General features: G+C 37.7%; 1 protein-coding gene across 7 annotated transcripts in view; it reads right to left on the bottom strand.

The window, feature by feature from the left end:
* The window catches only part of LOC120297000 (interferon alpha/beta receptor 2-like), a 23331-nt gene extending 9486 nt beyond the window's left edge, over window positions 1-13845 (bottom strand). Inside the window, exons 1-6 of one of the 7 annotated variants that reach the window (XM_039319131.1) lie at window positions 12809-13484; window positions 12160-12273; window positions 9955-10045; window positions 3369-3410; window positions 2033-2156; window positions 925-1011 (exon numbers count right to left, since the gene is read on the bottom strand). In XM_039319131.1, the coding sequence (XP_039175065.1) occupies window positions 925-1011; window positions 2033-2156; window positions 3369-3410; window positions 9955-9994 (293 nt within the window). In that variant the 5' untranslated portion in view covers window positions 9995-10045; window positions 12160-12273; window positions 12809-13484. The other 6 variants (XM_039319151.1, XM_039319103.1, XM_039319140.1 and 3 more) reach the window with 6 other exon arrangements.
* Between the last annotated feature and the right edge of the window lie 235 nt (window positions 13846-14080).

The raw sequence follows: 14080 nt of genomic DNA on the forward strand, positions 1-14080 counted from the left end.
AGAAACAATAATCATAAACAATGTCAGTTAGTCAGTACATGTCCCTCATCTTATTAATATATATATATATACACAATAAGGTATCACATTCATTTCTCACTATCTTTTTGCTAGCCATTGATAAAAATTGTCCCATGTTTTAAAATAAACTGAATCTTCTTTCTCTTTAATCTCTAAAATTAATCTGTCCATTTCAGTGCACTTTTGAATTGTGCTAATCTGTGAGAGCACTGGCCTTTAAATATTTTTTTGTGTGATTTAAATTGGTGTGGGTGTTGGTTTCGGGCTGTTTGACTGGCTGGTTGTTGTTGCTGGGCCATAGTCTTGGTATTTAAGTACTGTCTATGATGTGATGCAAATGGTGTTGTTTGTTCGGTTGCCTCTGAGTCATAGTCTGGTTTCAGATTGTTTGGTTGGCTGACTGTCATTGTCGTGACGTGGTCCAATTTCTTGTGGAGGGTTGTGATTTTTGGTGCTGTGTGGTGGGGTGCCTGTTTGTTTGTTTTTAAATGCTGCCTTCAGGATTGCGGTTGAAGTAGTTCTTTCGTTCTCAGAGGTTGGTAGATTGGGTCGATGTCTGTTTATTGATTTATTGGTGGAGAACCAGGCTTCGAGGAATTCTCTTTGTCTCAATTTCGCTTGGGTTACAACTATGGTTCTGTTTAGATGAAACTTGTGTCCTTCTGAGTCTTCATGGATGGACATAACACAAAATAGTATTTACATCATACAAAAAGGTATTTAAAGGCCAGTGCTCTCATAGACAAGCATAATTCAAAGCGCACTGAAGATGATTCCCCCGAATGGAGATGAAACATTTGCAACCAAATCGCCAAGCTCGGAGGTCAACCCAACAGCCCAACTACCAACCCAAGGTACTAATATTCGAACACATTTCAACTTCTCAAGAGTTATTTTACTTGCCTAGAGTTGTAAGAATTAACTTGTTCCTGGCCTTTTGCTGCTGATTTCAACTCTGTTCCCATGGTAAGGAAATTACAGCTAACATTTCTAAAAAAAATAAAACAAGACATTTTTCCCTTCCATTTTCTGTCGAATTTCCCAGCCATTCCACAAATGCACCCATCTGGTCTAGGTTTATCTCCATCAAGTAGGAAAAAGTGTTAATTACTGCCATTGACAGTAATGATTGACTGGTTTATTTTATTTATATAAAATGAGAACATATTGCCAATTGAGTGATAACTTTAGATTTTTGCAAACATACTTTAATTGAATATAACAGACTGATGTTCTTTAATTTATAGGCACTTAGTAAAAACTGTGATGATGAAAATATTCACAATACAGGAATGTTGCGTTCAGTGTTGTATGCAAGTATATACTGTAGGTCACAGGTTTGCATCAATCATCTCATAATGCACTTTTTGTCACTTACTTTCCTTTGACCTCTTGAATACACCAAGGATTCCATGGCTATATTGCCTCAAGATTTTCAATTGGTTTTAGGTCCATACAGGATAGCAACTATACTCCAAGTACATGCAGCACTCAGAATCCTTTCTGACTCCATTTGCTGAAAATTGTTTTCACAGTTTTCTATCATTTTCAGTCTGGAAACTAATAATACTGATTTGTATTCCCAATAATAGTCTTTATAGAATTAAAAAAGAACCCTCTTTAAACTCTACCTTAAATTCAGGAACATACAGAAAAATCTGGCACCATTCAAATGTATGTCATAGCCTGGTTACTTTGCATTATCATCCCATGCTCATTGGCCTTTGCCAGTCCTACAAATATCAAGTGTGGCTTCTGTCCACAAAATGATAACCACTCCCCAACTTTACTCTGTATCTATAAAAAATAATATCCCATCTGATCAAATTGCCTCCAATCTATGAAAGATGTGCCAAATAAATGTATTGACTTTTAAACATTTGCATTATTTTTATTTTTCTTGAAGCAGTATCTAAGCACCTGTGTTAAAATAATGCTTTGTCCACCATGATTACTTATAAACACTCACAAAATGTAAATATACATAGGTATAAAGAAAACAGATAAAAACCTTTTCATTGTATACATCACTGTGTAGCATGCTGATGTCCTTGAACTATTTCCAGCTTTCCATGATAAAATGTACTCAAAATCCTCTGGTTTCATCTTCAGAATGAGTGGTGATTCAGATGTTTCTTGTGCAAAAAAAAAAAAAAAAAAGACTCTCACTGTACATTTATATTCATCAAGGAAGAAAATACAAACAGAATGTACAAACGTATCAGGACATGCCATGTCTATTTCTCTCCTAGCTTAAGCCTAGACTTTTCTTCCCGCTGCCCTCCTTTACAATTTGATGATTCTTCCAGCAAATCCAAAACTGGCCGTCTATCTTGCCCCTTACCTCATGCTTCAAGCAGACTGTTTGTCACTGTTATATATTTGTAAAGTAAGAAGCGTGCAAAAGCCTGCAAAAAGAAAGGGGGAAGAAGGAAGAGGAGGGCATAAGAGCTATCTTTGAAAGAGTAAAAAAAAATTGTTTTGGAAAATAGGAGAAATTAGCACAGTGCAGCACAGGTTTCAAGCAGAATGAGATTTCCTTGGGTTTCTATGACAAAGAACTCAGTCTGAGTCAATGGTGGATATAAATAGTTGCAAAACATTCCATTGGCCATAATGCAAATTGGTGCTTTCTCCCACCACCATTTAAGCACCCAAGGTGCTCCGGGTTTGTTAAATGCACTTTTATCCCATTTTTTTTTTGCTGGATATAATTTAAATCAAGCATTAGATTGTAATCAATCAGCATGTTATTTTCTAAGAATACCTATGGCCTGATATGGAGACCAAGGAATTCTTGGAGATAAGGATGATGCTGGAGGCTAGTGATTTGCTTTGCAGCCTCCCAGCATCATACTGTTGTTGATGATGAAGTTGATGTAGTTTTAATGAATGGAACAGAAAGCCCTGATAGGCCCCTTAATTGAAAGTTCAATTAAGCATCGGCTTTGTGGGTTCCCTCCTTTCCTTCAGCATTTTTCTTTAACACTGGATTGTTACATGTAATCATGAGATTATGATTATATTAAATTTGGTTAATTTAACTAATACAGCTTTATAATCTATCATTTAAAGCGGGCTCATTTTAACATCAGCAGTCTTAAAAAAAATCTAAAAATAAACACTTTCAAAATTTTCTTCCCAGCTATGCAAGAAAAGGATAAAACAGAGTAGGGGATGTATGTGAAGCAGAGGCTTGCGTGATCTTTAGATATGTCACACTAAATCATGCTTTGGCATAATTTTACATAGATCGATGGACAGAATTTATATCACTTTTCAGGGATGTTGCTATCAATAAGAGTTCATCTCTAGCAAGTTCTCTATAGTACATGAAAAATACTTACCAAGTACGTTGCTAAAAGTCAAAGTTATTGCACTGACACATACTGTAAATTAAAGAAAACAAATATTAAGAAAAACACTACAATAATTTGATCATATATAAATAGATGGTTGGAAAATTAATATAAAATAGAATTTAGCATCAGAGATTCATACCCAGGGATGGGTGGGTATTTTGCTACTGAGTAGTTTCATGACAGAAAACAATTCATAAGCAGCTCTGAGCATCCAATCATCTTCAAGGAGGATGGTTACAGGTGTATTATCCCTATTTCTTTCCATAGTTTTCCATGATAAAATGTACTCAAAATCTTTTGGTTTCATTTGTGGTTTGCCCTCTCAACCCAAAATGACCCTGCTTTTCTCTCCTCCATGGCTTTTTATCTCTAAACCTTTCCAAAATATTTAGGTTTATTTAGAAGTCACTATTTGTAAGAAGTGTAAAGTAACCATGATATACTTTTTTTAAGTAGTAAAGATAGTATCTAGATTTATTTGGATATTGGATTTTTGCTTCTCTATTATCTTTTTCTTCTAGACAAATAATGACACCCAACTTATCTATTGTTACAAAAATTCTACTAAAATAAATTGGGAATGGTTAAATATTTTTGTATACAAAAACCAGTTTCTGTGCATTATTAAATTCCTATAGTAAGAAGTTTCTTATCTATTCTCTGTACAATGGCGTAAACAATAGAGAATTTATAGCACTCTTTGCATTCTTTTAGAGTGTTGGAATAGCTATGGACTTTAGTTCTGCACCACCACTAGATACAAGGACCATCAATTTACAGAAGTGTGCTATTTGGGAGTCCTCAGCAACTGCTTGAACAGCAGGTACTTGCAGTGGCCAGGAGGACCAAATCCATCTTATGTGCTGAGTGTTCCCATTCCTGAACTGGAGGCCCTGTTTGTAGTCACCCCGTTTGTCCTATTGCAAGGTGTTGTATATAGGGCTCCCTTTGAAGACTATTAGGAAACTACCAGTGGTCCACAATGCAGTGACATGAATAATTATAGCTGAACTATAGTGAGCCATGTAACATCACTACTTTATGAACTTCGACGGCTACATTAGACTTCTGGATGTAATTCAAGGTGATAGTTATCATCTATAAAGCCTTTCATGGAAAAGATTGTTTGTTGAACTACCTGGCTCTGATTATTTTAGCCTATCTCACAAGGTCCAAGAGGGTGGGCATGTTCATCCTGTCCCTTCTATGAAATAATGTCATTTCATAGGATTCAGGCAGCTTGCCTTCTATTATGGTGCCCGTCTTATGGAACAACATATCCCCTGAGATTCAGAGAGCCCTGAGCCAAATGGCCTTCTGCAAAGCCTGCCTCTTCCCCCAGATACTGGATCAGGGGACGAGAGGAGACCATTTTATAATGATTGGGGTGGTGATTGGGGTTGGCCTCAAACGTGCTATATTTTTATTGTTATTTTTGTTTTGTGTTTGTTTGGCTAGTTAGTTATTTTTTGTTTCTTTTTAACCTGAAGCTAGCCACATAGTATCATAATTTGTGTGTTAGACACTCATATAAATTGATTAATCGAACAAACAAACAAACAATCTTCAAGTACTTCAGCCAACATAAATACCAGTTTGGAGAAGGCTGCTGTAGTCCATCTGACAGCAGCCACTTTCCTCCCTAGCTTAATACTGCCATTTATTACTTTCTTTAAAAATGATCTTAAAATATGTTTTCAAATATTACAATATAGTAACGTACTAATGTTAATATATAATATAATAAATTACAAATTAAATATTATATATTCAAATAGATCCCAACTTTGCTCATACTCTGCTGGAATCAATAGGACTGTTAATTAAAGTTTGTTGATGGGCCAAAATGGCCAAATTTGATGTAACCAGATGATTGAAACAAGTCCAAAAACAGATGTAAAGTAAATAAAAAGGTTTTTTCTTAAATAGTGAAATCTTACTGAACTTTTAAAACACATTTACTTTACAAAAATCCATGGTCAGAGTACAATTTAAGAACTTCCGTTCTGAGAAGATTTATGATCTGAGAGAAGCCATGCAGCTCTCTCATGTCAGTTACACTGAATGGTAGTTTGTAAAATTGGATGGCAGGATTTCCCAGCTATAGGTCTTATTAGTTATGTCAGGTAGAAGAAGAATAGGTATAGGATATAGGATATAGGATAGGTATACTTGTAAATGGTATTTTTAGGGCAATGGTAAATGTATTGTGATGTATATAGATTTTATAATATTTGTGCAATTTTCAACTTTTCTCTAATTTTTAACTGTAATTGGATCACACCCTACTAGAGAACATCTTCTGTTTTAGTTTGACAATTAGTCCTTGACTTACAGCTGGTCACTTAGTGACTGCTCAAAGCTACAATGGACCTACCTAGAGGATACTCAGAACCAGGATCTGAAATTCTGATAGTCACATAGCCCCCGTCATGTAACTGAATTTTGGGCACTCAGCAACTGGGCTGTATTTATGGCCATTTGCAGCATCCTGCAGTCATGTGGCTGCATTTTATGATGGTTTTGCCAAAACCAAGTGTTTGTTTATTTCTTTTGCAAAACAGCCATCTTTGATTTGCTTAATGACCTCCACAAAAAATATCTCAAAACTGGGTTGGACACATGCCCAACACATTTTATGACTTATGACCACGATGAGCAGGCTCCATTATGGTTGTAAGTTGATGAGTACTTATATAACATTCAGCCTTTTGGCTTTCCCTCACCACAATAAAAAAACCCGAAATTTGCTTTTCCTTTTTTTTTATTTACTGTAGACCTTTTTTTTATGTTGGGAGACTTATGGACCTACAAAGTAATAGTATTATTTTTTTTGTAAAATCTATCTGTTGAACAAATAACCACATACAGGAAAAGATAAAAAAATAGGATGACATTAAGGTCAAAGAGAGACAGATGAAAGTGCTATTGGATAGGAAGTCACATATTATACAATACCGTAAGTGGGTATCTGTGAATCTAGCCACTGTGGTTTGTGGGCAATGAATTTTGGGGCTTTGGCATTAGATCCTAGCTAGATAACCATAGCCTTTTCAGTAAATCATGATAAACACAAACTCTGGCTTAGTACAATGTGTTAGTTCAACTAGAAAGTTCTGCAATTTAAAGACAAACCCTCATCGAATAATTAAAAATTATCAGTTATACTTTGTACAACCACTAGATATTTAATATGCAGAACAGAATCTATCCTAAAAGTATGTATTCCCGGCTTCAGAATTGCCCAGCTAAATAAAACATGCATCTGTATTAGGCAGCAACAATACAGGAATATGCTGGAGTTGGATTATCATTTTAATGACAATGTCAAATACATCATTTCATTCTATGCAACAATAGTATTTTACTAAGGAATCCAGCTGCATAGATAATATAAAGTGGTTGATGATATGGATGATGGCCCTCCAGGTTGAATGACATTCAACATATTACTGAGAAATAGTTGGGGATATTTTGGAATACTAATGATGTTTATAACATTGCTAGATTAAAATTTTCAGGACATCTAATTGCTGATGTTGCCATGTAAGAAAATAAAATATGAAGCTGAAAACCAAGAATTACAATGAGAAAAGGAAATATAAGAGATTTGACCATGGGAAAGTTCAACAAAGTGAGAAATGACATGAATCTAATACACACTGACAACAAATTGAAATGGACTGAAATTGGATAATTTTAGTCAGAATATCGTAGTTTTACTACTCAGAACGTGGAAGGAATGGTACTGCTTTCATGGTTAGGAAGGATATAGCAAAGAGACTGCTTGGATTCAATATAATCCATGACTGAATAATATCAATTAAATTTTACAGACACACCTATCCATATTTATGCTCCAATTACTGATGCAGAAGATAAGAAGCTAGAGGAGTCTTATGATCAAGTTCAGTCTACAATTGACAGAACCACAAGGAACAAGTGCTACTTGGGATTGGAAATAGGGATTCTAGAGCTAGAAATAGTAGGAAGAAAACACACCTGGACTGTATGTCCTAGGACAGGGGTCCTCAAACTTGGCAACTTTAAGATTTGTGGACTTCAACTTTCAGCTTTGCTGGCTGAGGAATTCTGAAAGTTGAAGTCCATAAGTCTTAAAGTTGCCAAGGTGAGAACCCCTGCCCTAGGAAACAGAAACGAAGTGGGAGAATGACTTCTGAGTTTCTTCCAATGCAAGATTTCTTCATTGTTAACATGTTCATTAAACAAGGAGGTGGAAGAACTCAATTATAAGAGTAAAGACACGACCAATGTACATAAACGGTTCATGTGCAGAATCCAAATCAGAATATGCAATAACCTGGACAATAACCTTAATTTCTCACTCTAGCAAAATAATGCTTAGTGTCATCGAAAACAAATTACTGTTATATATATAACATCAGATGTTTAGGTGGTGTGTGTGTGTGTGTGTGTGTGTGTGTGTGTGTGTGTGTGTCTGTACACGGAAGGCATCAAGATCTGCATTTTACACAGGCACCGGGGTAAACTGAGAATGTTTTGAGTTGGTTGTTGGAGCAAATGAAGAGAATGACTGAAGCCCTGGGTTTTGGTTATGTTTTATGACTCTTAGATTTGGGGTTTTACTGTTGCTGTCCATTGCCCAGAGTTGTGTTTTAAGATAGGTGAACATACAAATCTTTAAAATAAATAAATAAATGAGCAAACCATAAGAGTTCTTTGAAAGCAAATGCAAAGGCCCTTTTCAAATATTAAAAACTGAAAGCATGGAGACAAATATTTGATGTTGCCAGTTTGCCTACTCCTATCTGTCCTGCACTGAAAAAAAAAGGCTGACTAGAAGTTATCACCACATACCCTATTATATAAAAAGGGCTGCGGATCATGGCTGTACTTCTCTGCAATCAGGAACCCAACATGTCTTCATTACTGAAGTTCTATAACTGTTACAGCCTCTTTGATTGAAATTAGGAAATCCTAGGTTTAAATTGAGGCTAGAGAATATTTCTATCTCCTTTACACATTATTAAAATCCCCAGTGCCTGATAAAAAGCTTATAAAGATACCTTGCAGTCATAGGTAGAACTGTAGAAAAAAGACGTTGCATTTATGAACTTTTCTTCACTTAGGATTGACAGCAAGTTCTGCATGCTGTTGCTGACTCTTTTTTATCAGCTTACTCTCAAGCCCATGAATTCAGAATCAAAGCAGTCTTATCTAAATGGTCTTGTTCCAGTGTAGATATAAAGAACAGCATCTAAACTTTTTTTTCTTAAACTGTATGATACTGTGATATGGAAACTTCACTACGTTCCCTCGTCTGCCTTCTGCAGATGTGCTTATGTGACCCAAGCAGCCTTAAGTGTTGTAGATAAAATCTGCTGCCCCGGTGATCTTATCTTTGGGGAGCAGTCTATATATTAGGAAAATATTTCCCATTGGCTATTAGCCAGCCAATCAATGCTTTCAAAATAGTGACCCATTGTACTAATGCATTTGGTTAGTCTAATACAAATGTGAGTTTCAGGTGAACACTGAGAAAAAAATAAGTGCCGGATGTTACTGTAAATCAGTGAGAAAAGATTGTACATATCAGGAAATTATCGTAAAGATATATAAATAAAACATGGCAACCATTCAAGCATAAAAAGAGACAATTGTTTCCATCATAATTATGATTACCTGGCAGCAGATAATTATATACATTTGCTGTGGCATAATAGAATAACGGAATAATAGAGTTGAAAGTTTTTTAGTCCAACTCTCTGCTCAGACAGGAAATCCTGTACCATTTCACACAAATGGTCGTCCAGTCTCTTCTTTAAAACTTCCTGTGTTGTAAGGTTGGAAGGTTCATAACCTCTTGAAGCAACACATGTATTGTGCATAGCATAAATGTCAGGAAGAGTTGGGGGAGTATTTCAAAGGTACAATATTTTATGTGAAGAAAGTTCCCACCGAGGTGAATATTTATTAGCAAAATATTAACTTTTTTCTTGCTGCACTAATTCTGCTTTCATGTAGATGCCTTTTATAAAGCTATCTTAAGATCACAGCTTAGAATTATAAGTAGTAATAACACATTTTTCTATTATGAACGCAAAATGTGTTTCTTTGTTTTTTTTAAACCCTAACATCGCATATGTTTTAGGAAATAGGTTGAAATCAGGCAAATGATTGATGAAAGAACAATGAATTATTATTTTTCAAAATTAATTAAAAACCTTAAAAACAGCCTTCTGACTCAGCCTTCCATCCTTCCGAGATCGGTAAAATGAGGACCCAGCTTGTTGGTCTGACTCTGTAAACCGCTTAGAGAGGGTTGTAAAGCACTGTGAAGCAGTATATAAGCCTAAATGCTATTGCTATTGCTGCTGTTTCAATTAATGTACCACCTTGAAGACTGTTTATCAATATTCTGTTTCAAATAAACAATTTATTTTAGGCACATGGAAGGAGGTGATCATGACATTTCCTAGGCAAATTTCCTCCCACAATGATAACACACAACCAAGAAGACAAAGGAGAAACTGGCAACAAAAAAACACACCCCAATTCACTACATTCTCTCTAATTAAATTTAACTTACCAAGTTTGCAGAAATTCAGTGGTTTCTTGGAAAATGCCATTGTAGTTTAAAAACACATCCTAGCAATTAAGTGTTGATGTTAATTCTGCATCTGCAACGGACCGAGTGAAACAATGTTCAAAAAATAACAAACCTGGCTGTTTAAAACAATGTACTATAATGTTAAAGCTTTGCTATGTCCTTTGCTATTCAAATAAGGCTTTTTGATGTAAGAGGTTTTTAAACGGGAAAGGAAAATGATTTTCTGTTTTCTCTCTTCTCTCTGCAGGCCTCTGCTATTCAAGTTGCTCCAAAGAGCTGGAGGACCTCCAGAACAGTATGAGATTTCATACTACCGGTAGTAGAAACAATGTAGGTGGGTGTGTGCATATACACAAAAACAAAAACACAGAGCTTCTGTTCACTTGCCAAAGGATACAATGCAATATAACTCAATGTAACAGTCCAAGATTGAAGTCTGCTTATATTTAATAGCTCCTTGTTAAAATTATGAAATCAACATTTTTTCCAACTAAGTCTTTAGTTTATTCCTCCCCTAAAGTGCAACTTATAGCACAACAGTTCCTATAAAAGAAGGAATTGAAACTTGATATACTCCAGCTAAAACAATTTTGTTTCTAAGTACTTTTAAAGCTCAGCATACAGTGTTACTTAGTATTCAAGCAAAGGGTACAGCAATTCAAAACTGCAACCCATTTGTTCAACCACAGCTTCCAGAACGCACCATTTAAAAGTCAGAGGAAGCCAAATGAACTAATCCTTTTTTTCCCTGGAACCTTTAATCAATCTCTGATGGCTGTACATATTTTATGTACAGAAATACAGACATAGATTTCTCTCATTTAGAGCAATTTCTATGCACAATTGCATGGAAGGAAGATAAAGCAGCCAAGCTTGGCTTTGACTGAATTAAATAGTAGTCACAATAAAACGAATTACTCTGATTTCATTGTGGCAAAAGTCTATAACATAGTTATTTATTTATTTATTTTTGACATTTCTGAACTGCCCATCTCCCTCAAAGAGGGACTTTTAAAATCAGGAATCCATTCTAATAAGTCTTGAAAGCAAAACATTAGCTGATAAAGCTATGCTGTAGGTAAAGGTCTAGTAGTTTATCAAACTGCAGAAGCAGTTACAAATCTGTGTTGTTAATATTGGTTTTGTCAGTTTATTTTTCAATTCTTATAAGGCATTCTGATTTGAGCTTACTCTGACTGATATGCAATTCCTGTCTTCATAACTCAGATAAAGACAAATGACAGGAGCAACACAAATAACAATAATTTAAAAATGTGCAAAGATGTGTAAAAACTGGGAATGCAACAGTGAACAGCTATCACCAAGGGCTTTCAATAGTACTGAAGAGTAGACTTTCAAGGCCAACCACCTGCTGAAATGTTTACAAGATGTGTACAAAATGTTTAGAGATGGGATAACTTCTGGTAAGGTCAGAATGGTCTATCCTCATGTTAGAATATTTTGGTGATATTGGAACAGCTCTGCTGAGTCTAGAATGGGATATTTGGGGATCAGAAAGTTTCAGCCCTGAAACAGCTATTTTTTGTTTTGCTGCTAGTAGAAGATACAGAGTCACAAATGTTGACAATGATAGCAGATAGATGTGGGAAGTCAGCCCCCCCCAAAAGGAAATATTAAAAGGGCAGGCAAATATATTTTCTCAAAGGATCTTAAAAAGGCAGAAAAGTATGCCCAGTTTTTCTGTCTCCCTCCCCCAAGCAGAAACCAGCTCTGTAGAAATGCAGATGTAAACCATTCAGGAAGGTTGAAGCTAGAAGATTAAAAAAGACAAAGACACTTAAAATCTACAAACCCCACCCTAACTCTAAGACAGGACATAATAGGATTAACCCACAGATACCAAAGGGGGCACTCAGACTCAGGTCAAAGTTCATGCCACAGGAACAACGCCAAAGAAAAGGCTCCAGAGGGTATAAAAACCTACTCCCTACATGTGCTCACTCTCTTTCTGCCAGAGCCATCTTTCTGTCTGGCTCTCCTCTTCAATAAACTGCGACTTTCTTTCTAAAGCAGTCGCCATGTTGTTTATCCCCGGCTTGGACTGAACCATGATGAAGACTTTTCTTCCAACATAGACATAACATTAATTCCAAAAACTATGACAACAAAACACATGATACATATGTTATATCCCCGGCATATGTAAAGACACATAAACTTTACCTTTAAATAGATCTCCAAGAGGCTTGGCCTAAGAAGACTGCCTTAGAAAGCTGACTTAGGCACCCAAGCTTTTAAAAACAACTATTTGATTCTCACCAGAAGAAATGGGTGGCACTGAAACCAGATCACAAAACCACACTTGAGTGTAAACAACCCTAAATCTGCACTGCCTTCCTTTTTTTTTTTGAAAGGCCATGGCATCTGTGCTGAATTTCCAAATAATGTGCCTTGTGTTAATCTGGGTGGAAGGAAGTAGTACTTTTTGAATGAACAAGGAAGTAATATTCCTGTCCTCACATTTATTTTAAAAAGATAGTGTTGATAGTTAGCCATACTTTACATTAAGAACCTCCCTTAACAGGAATCAGGGCTCTAATAAATTAAATTATTACTGTCCAGCCTTAAGATCATTTGCTACAGAATTAGCTGTCTCAGAATCTGAATTCCTCTCACAAATAAACAATGTTTTTTTTCTAATTCTGTAAACAAAATCTGCCTTCTTTTGCCCCACAGATGCTCAGGACCCTCCACTTGTGAATGATTACTATTAGGGGCATCAGTGGAGCTTTCTGGGGCAAAAGGGAAACCTCTTAGCAACCTCTCCCCCCCCCCCTCTGCATCAGTCATCATAAAGATCCATATTAGTTACCATAAAGCAGCTCCTTTGAGGGCACAAACCTATTCAGGTGTGTCCCTACACAAGTTGCTCGGGGGGGGGGGGAAGAGGGTTGTTGTAGCTTTTTAGGGACGAGCGGGGGCGAGTTAGATCAGGGGTGTCAAACTCGCAACGCCAAGTGACATATCGCGACTTTTTTTGCCATTGCCGGCAATGGGGTGGGCGCGGTTGCGCTATGATGCATCCGGCCAGGACTGACACAGGTTCGAGGTTTTCTGCATCTTGTCATCTTGCGGCCGCCCGCAACAGGCAGACGCTGAGGCTGCCGGAAACCTTCCCCTCGCCCTCCACTCGCTTCCTCTGCAGCTCCCCCGTCCCCCCCTTCAACATGGTGCTCGGGCAAATCCTTCGGTCGCTGCGGCCCTGCTGAAGACGCGCGCGGGGCCTCCTGCACCCCCCCCCCGGGGCGGCCTCCCCTCTTCCTTGGGCTGCTCCTTTGCGCCACACGAAAAGGAGCCGTGCCCAACGCGGGAGCGCAGTTTGGCCTGTCTCTTTCCGCTTCAGCACAAAGCCCAGCCTCGTTTTTCTCTCTGTCAGTCTTGGAAAATGGCAGAGAAGAAATGCCCGGCTCCGGCTCCGCCAGGGGCGGGGCACAATCTGCTTGTCCCAGGCCTGGTTCTCGCCGAAGCCCCTGAGCATTACCCCTGGATGCCAAGGGCGTTCACCTTCGCTCCTCCCTCCCTCCCTGGAGAACGTACAGGGATTGGCCCCCTGCCCGGCGTACCTGCCAAAGGAGCGGCCCTTTCCCCCGGGTCAGACTCGGTCCGAGCAAAGTCAACCAGCCCCGCTTTTCATTGCCGCTCGCTAAAGACTACTCGGTGGTGTACCCGCGATTCCGAAAATGAAAGCAAAACCGAGTGGGAAGGGCGGGGATGCCATAAGCTGCCCCATCTCGACTGCGAGGGTCTGGCTTCGGGGCGGCGGAAAAGCGCTGCTTTGGCCTAGGAAAGAAAGGGTTGTGTGAGTTAATCACAGCCTCTCCCCCCTATCCCCCCCAGTGTTAAGGTACTTTCCTCCATCTTGTGTTCACAAATAGAGTACGTGTTCTTCTCTTTTAATTATAATTTTTACTTTCTTCTGGTTCCCTCTAGTGTCCAAAGTTCAAAATTTTCCAGAAGTCAAAACACCAGCCATTTCCTACAGGGAAGATTATTTCAATTAATATCAAAATCCTATTTCAAATCCATCTAGATCCTTAATCTCTTTATATCTTTCCAGAAACAACACTCAAATCACCCTTTTGCC

The sequence above is a fragment of the Crotalus tigris genome, unplaced genomic scaffold (assembly GCF_016545835.1).
Source record: "Crotalus tigris isolate CLP2741 ecotype Arizona unplaced genomic scaffold, ASM1654583v1 scf7180000017601.7605149639:7615979, whole genome shotgun sequence".
Lineage (NCBI taxonomy): Eukaryota > Metazoa > Chordata > Lepidosauria > Squamata > Viperidae > Crotalus > Crotalus tigris.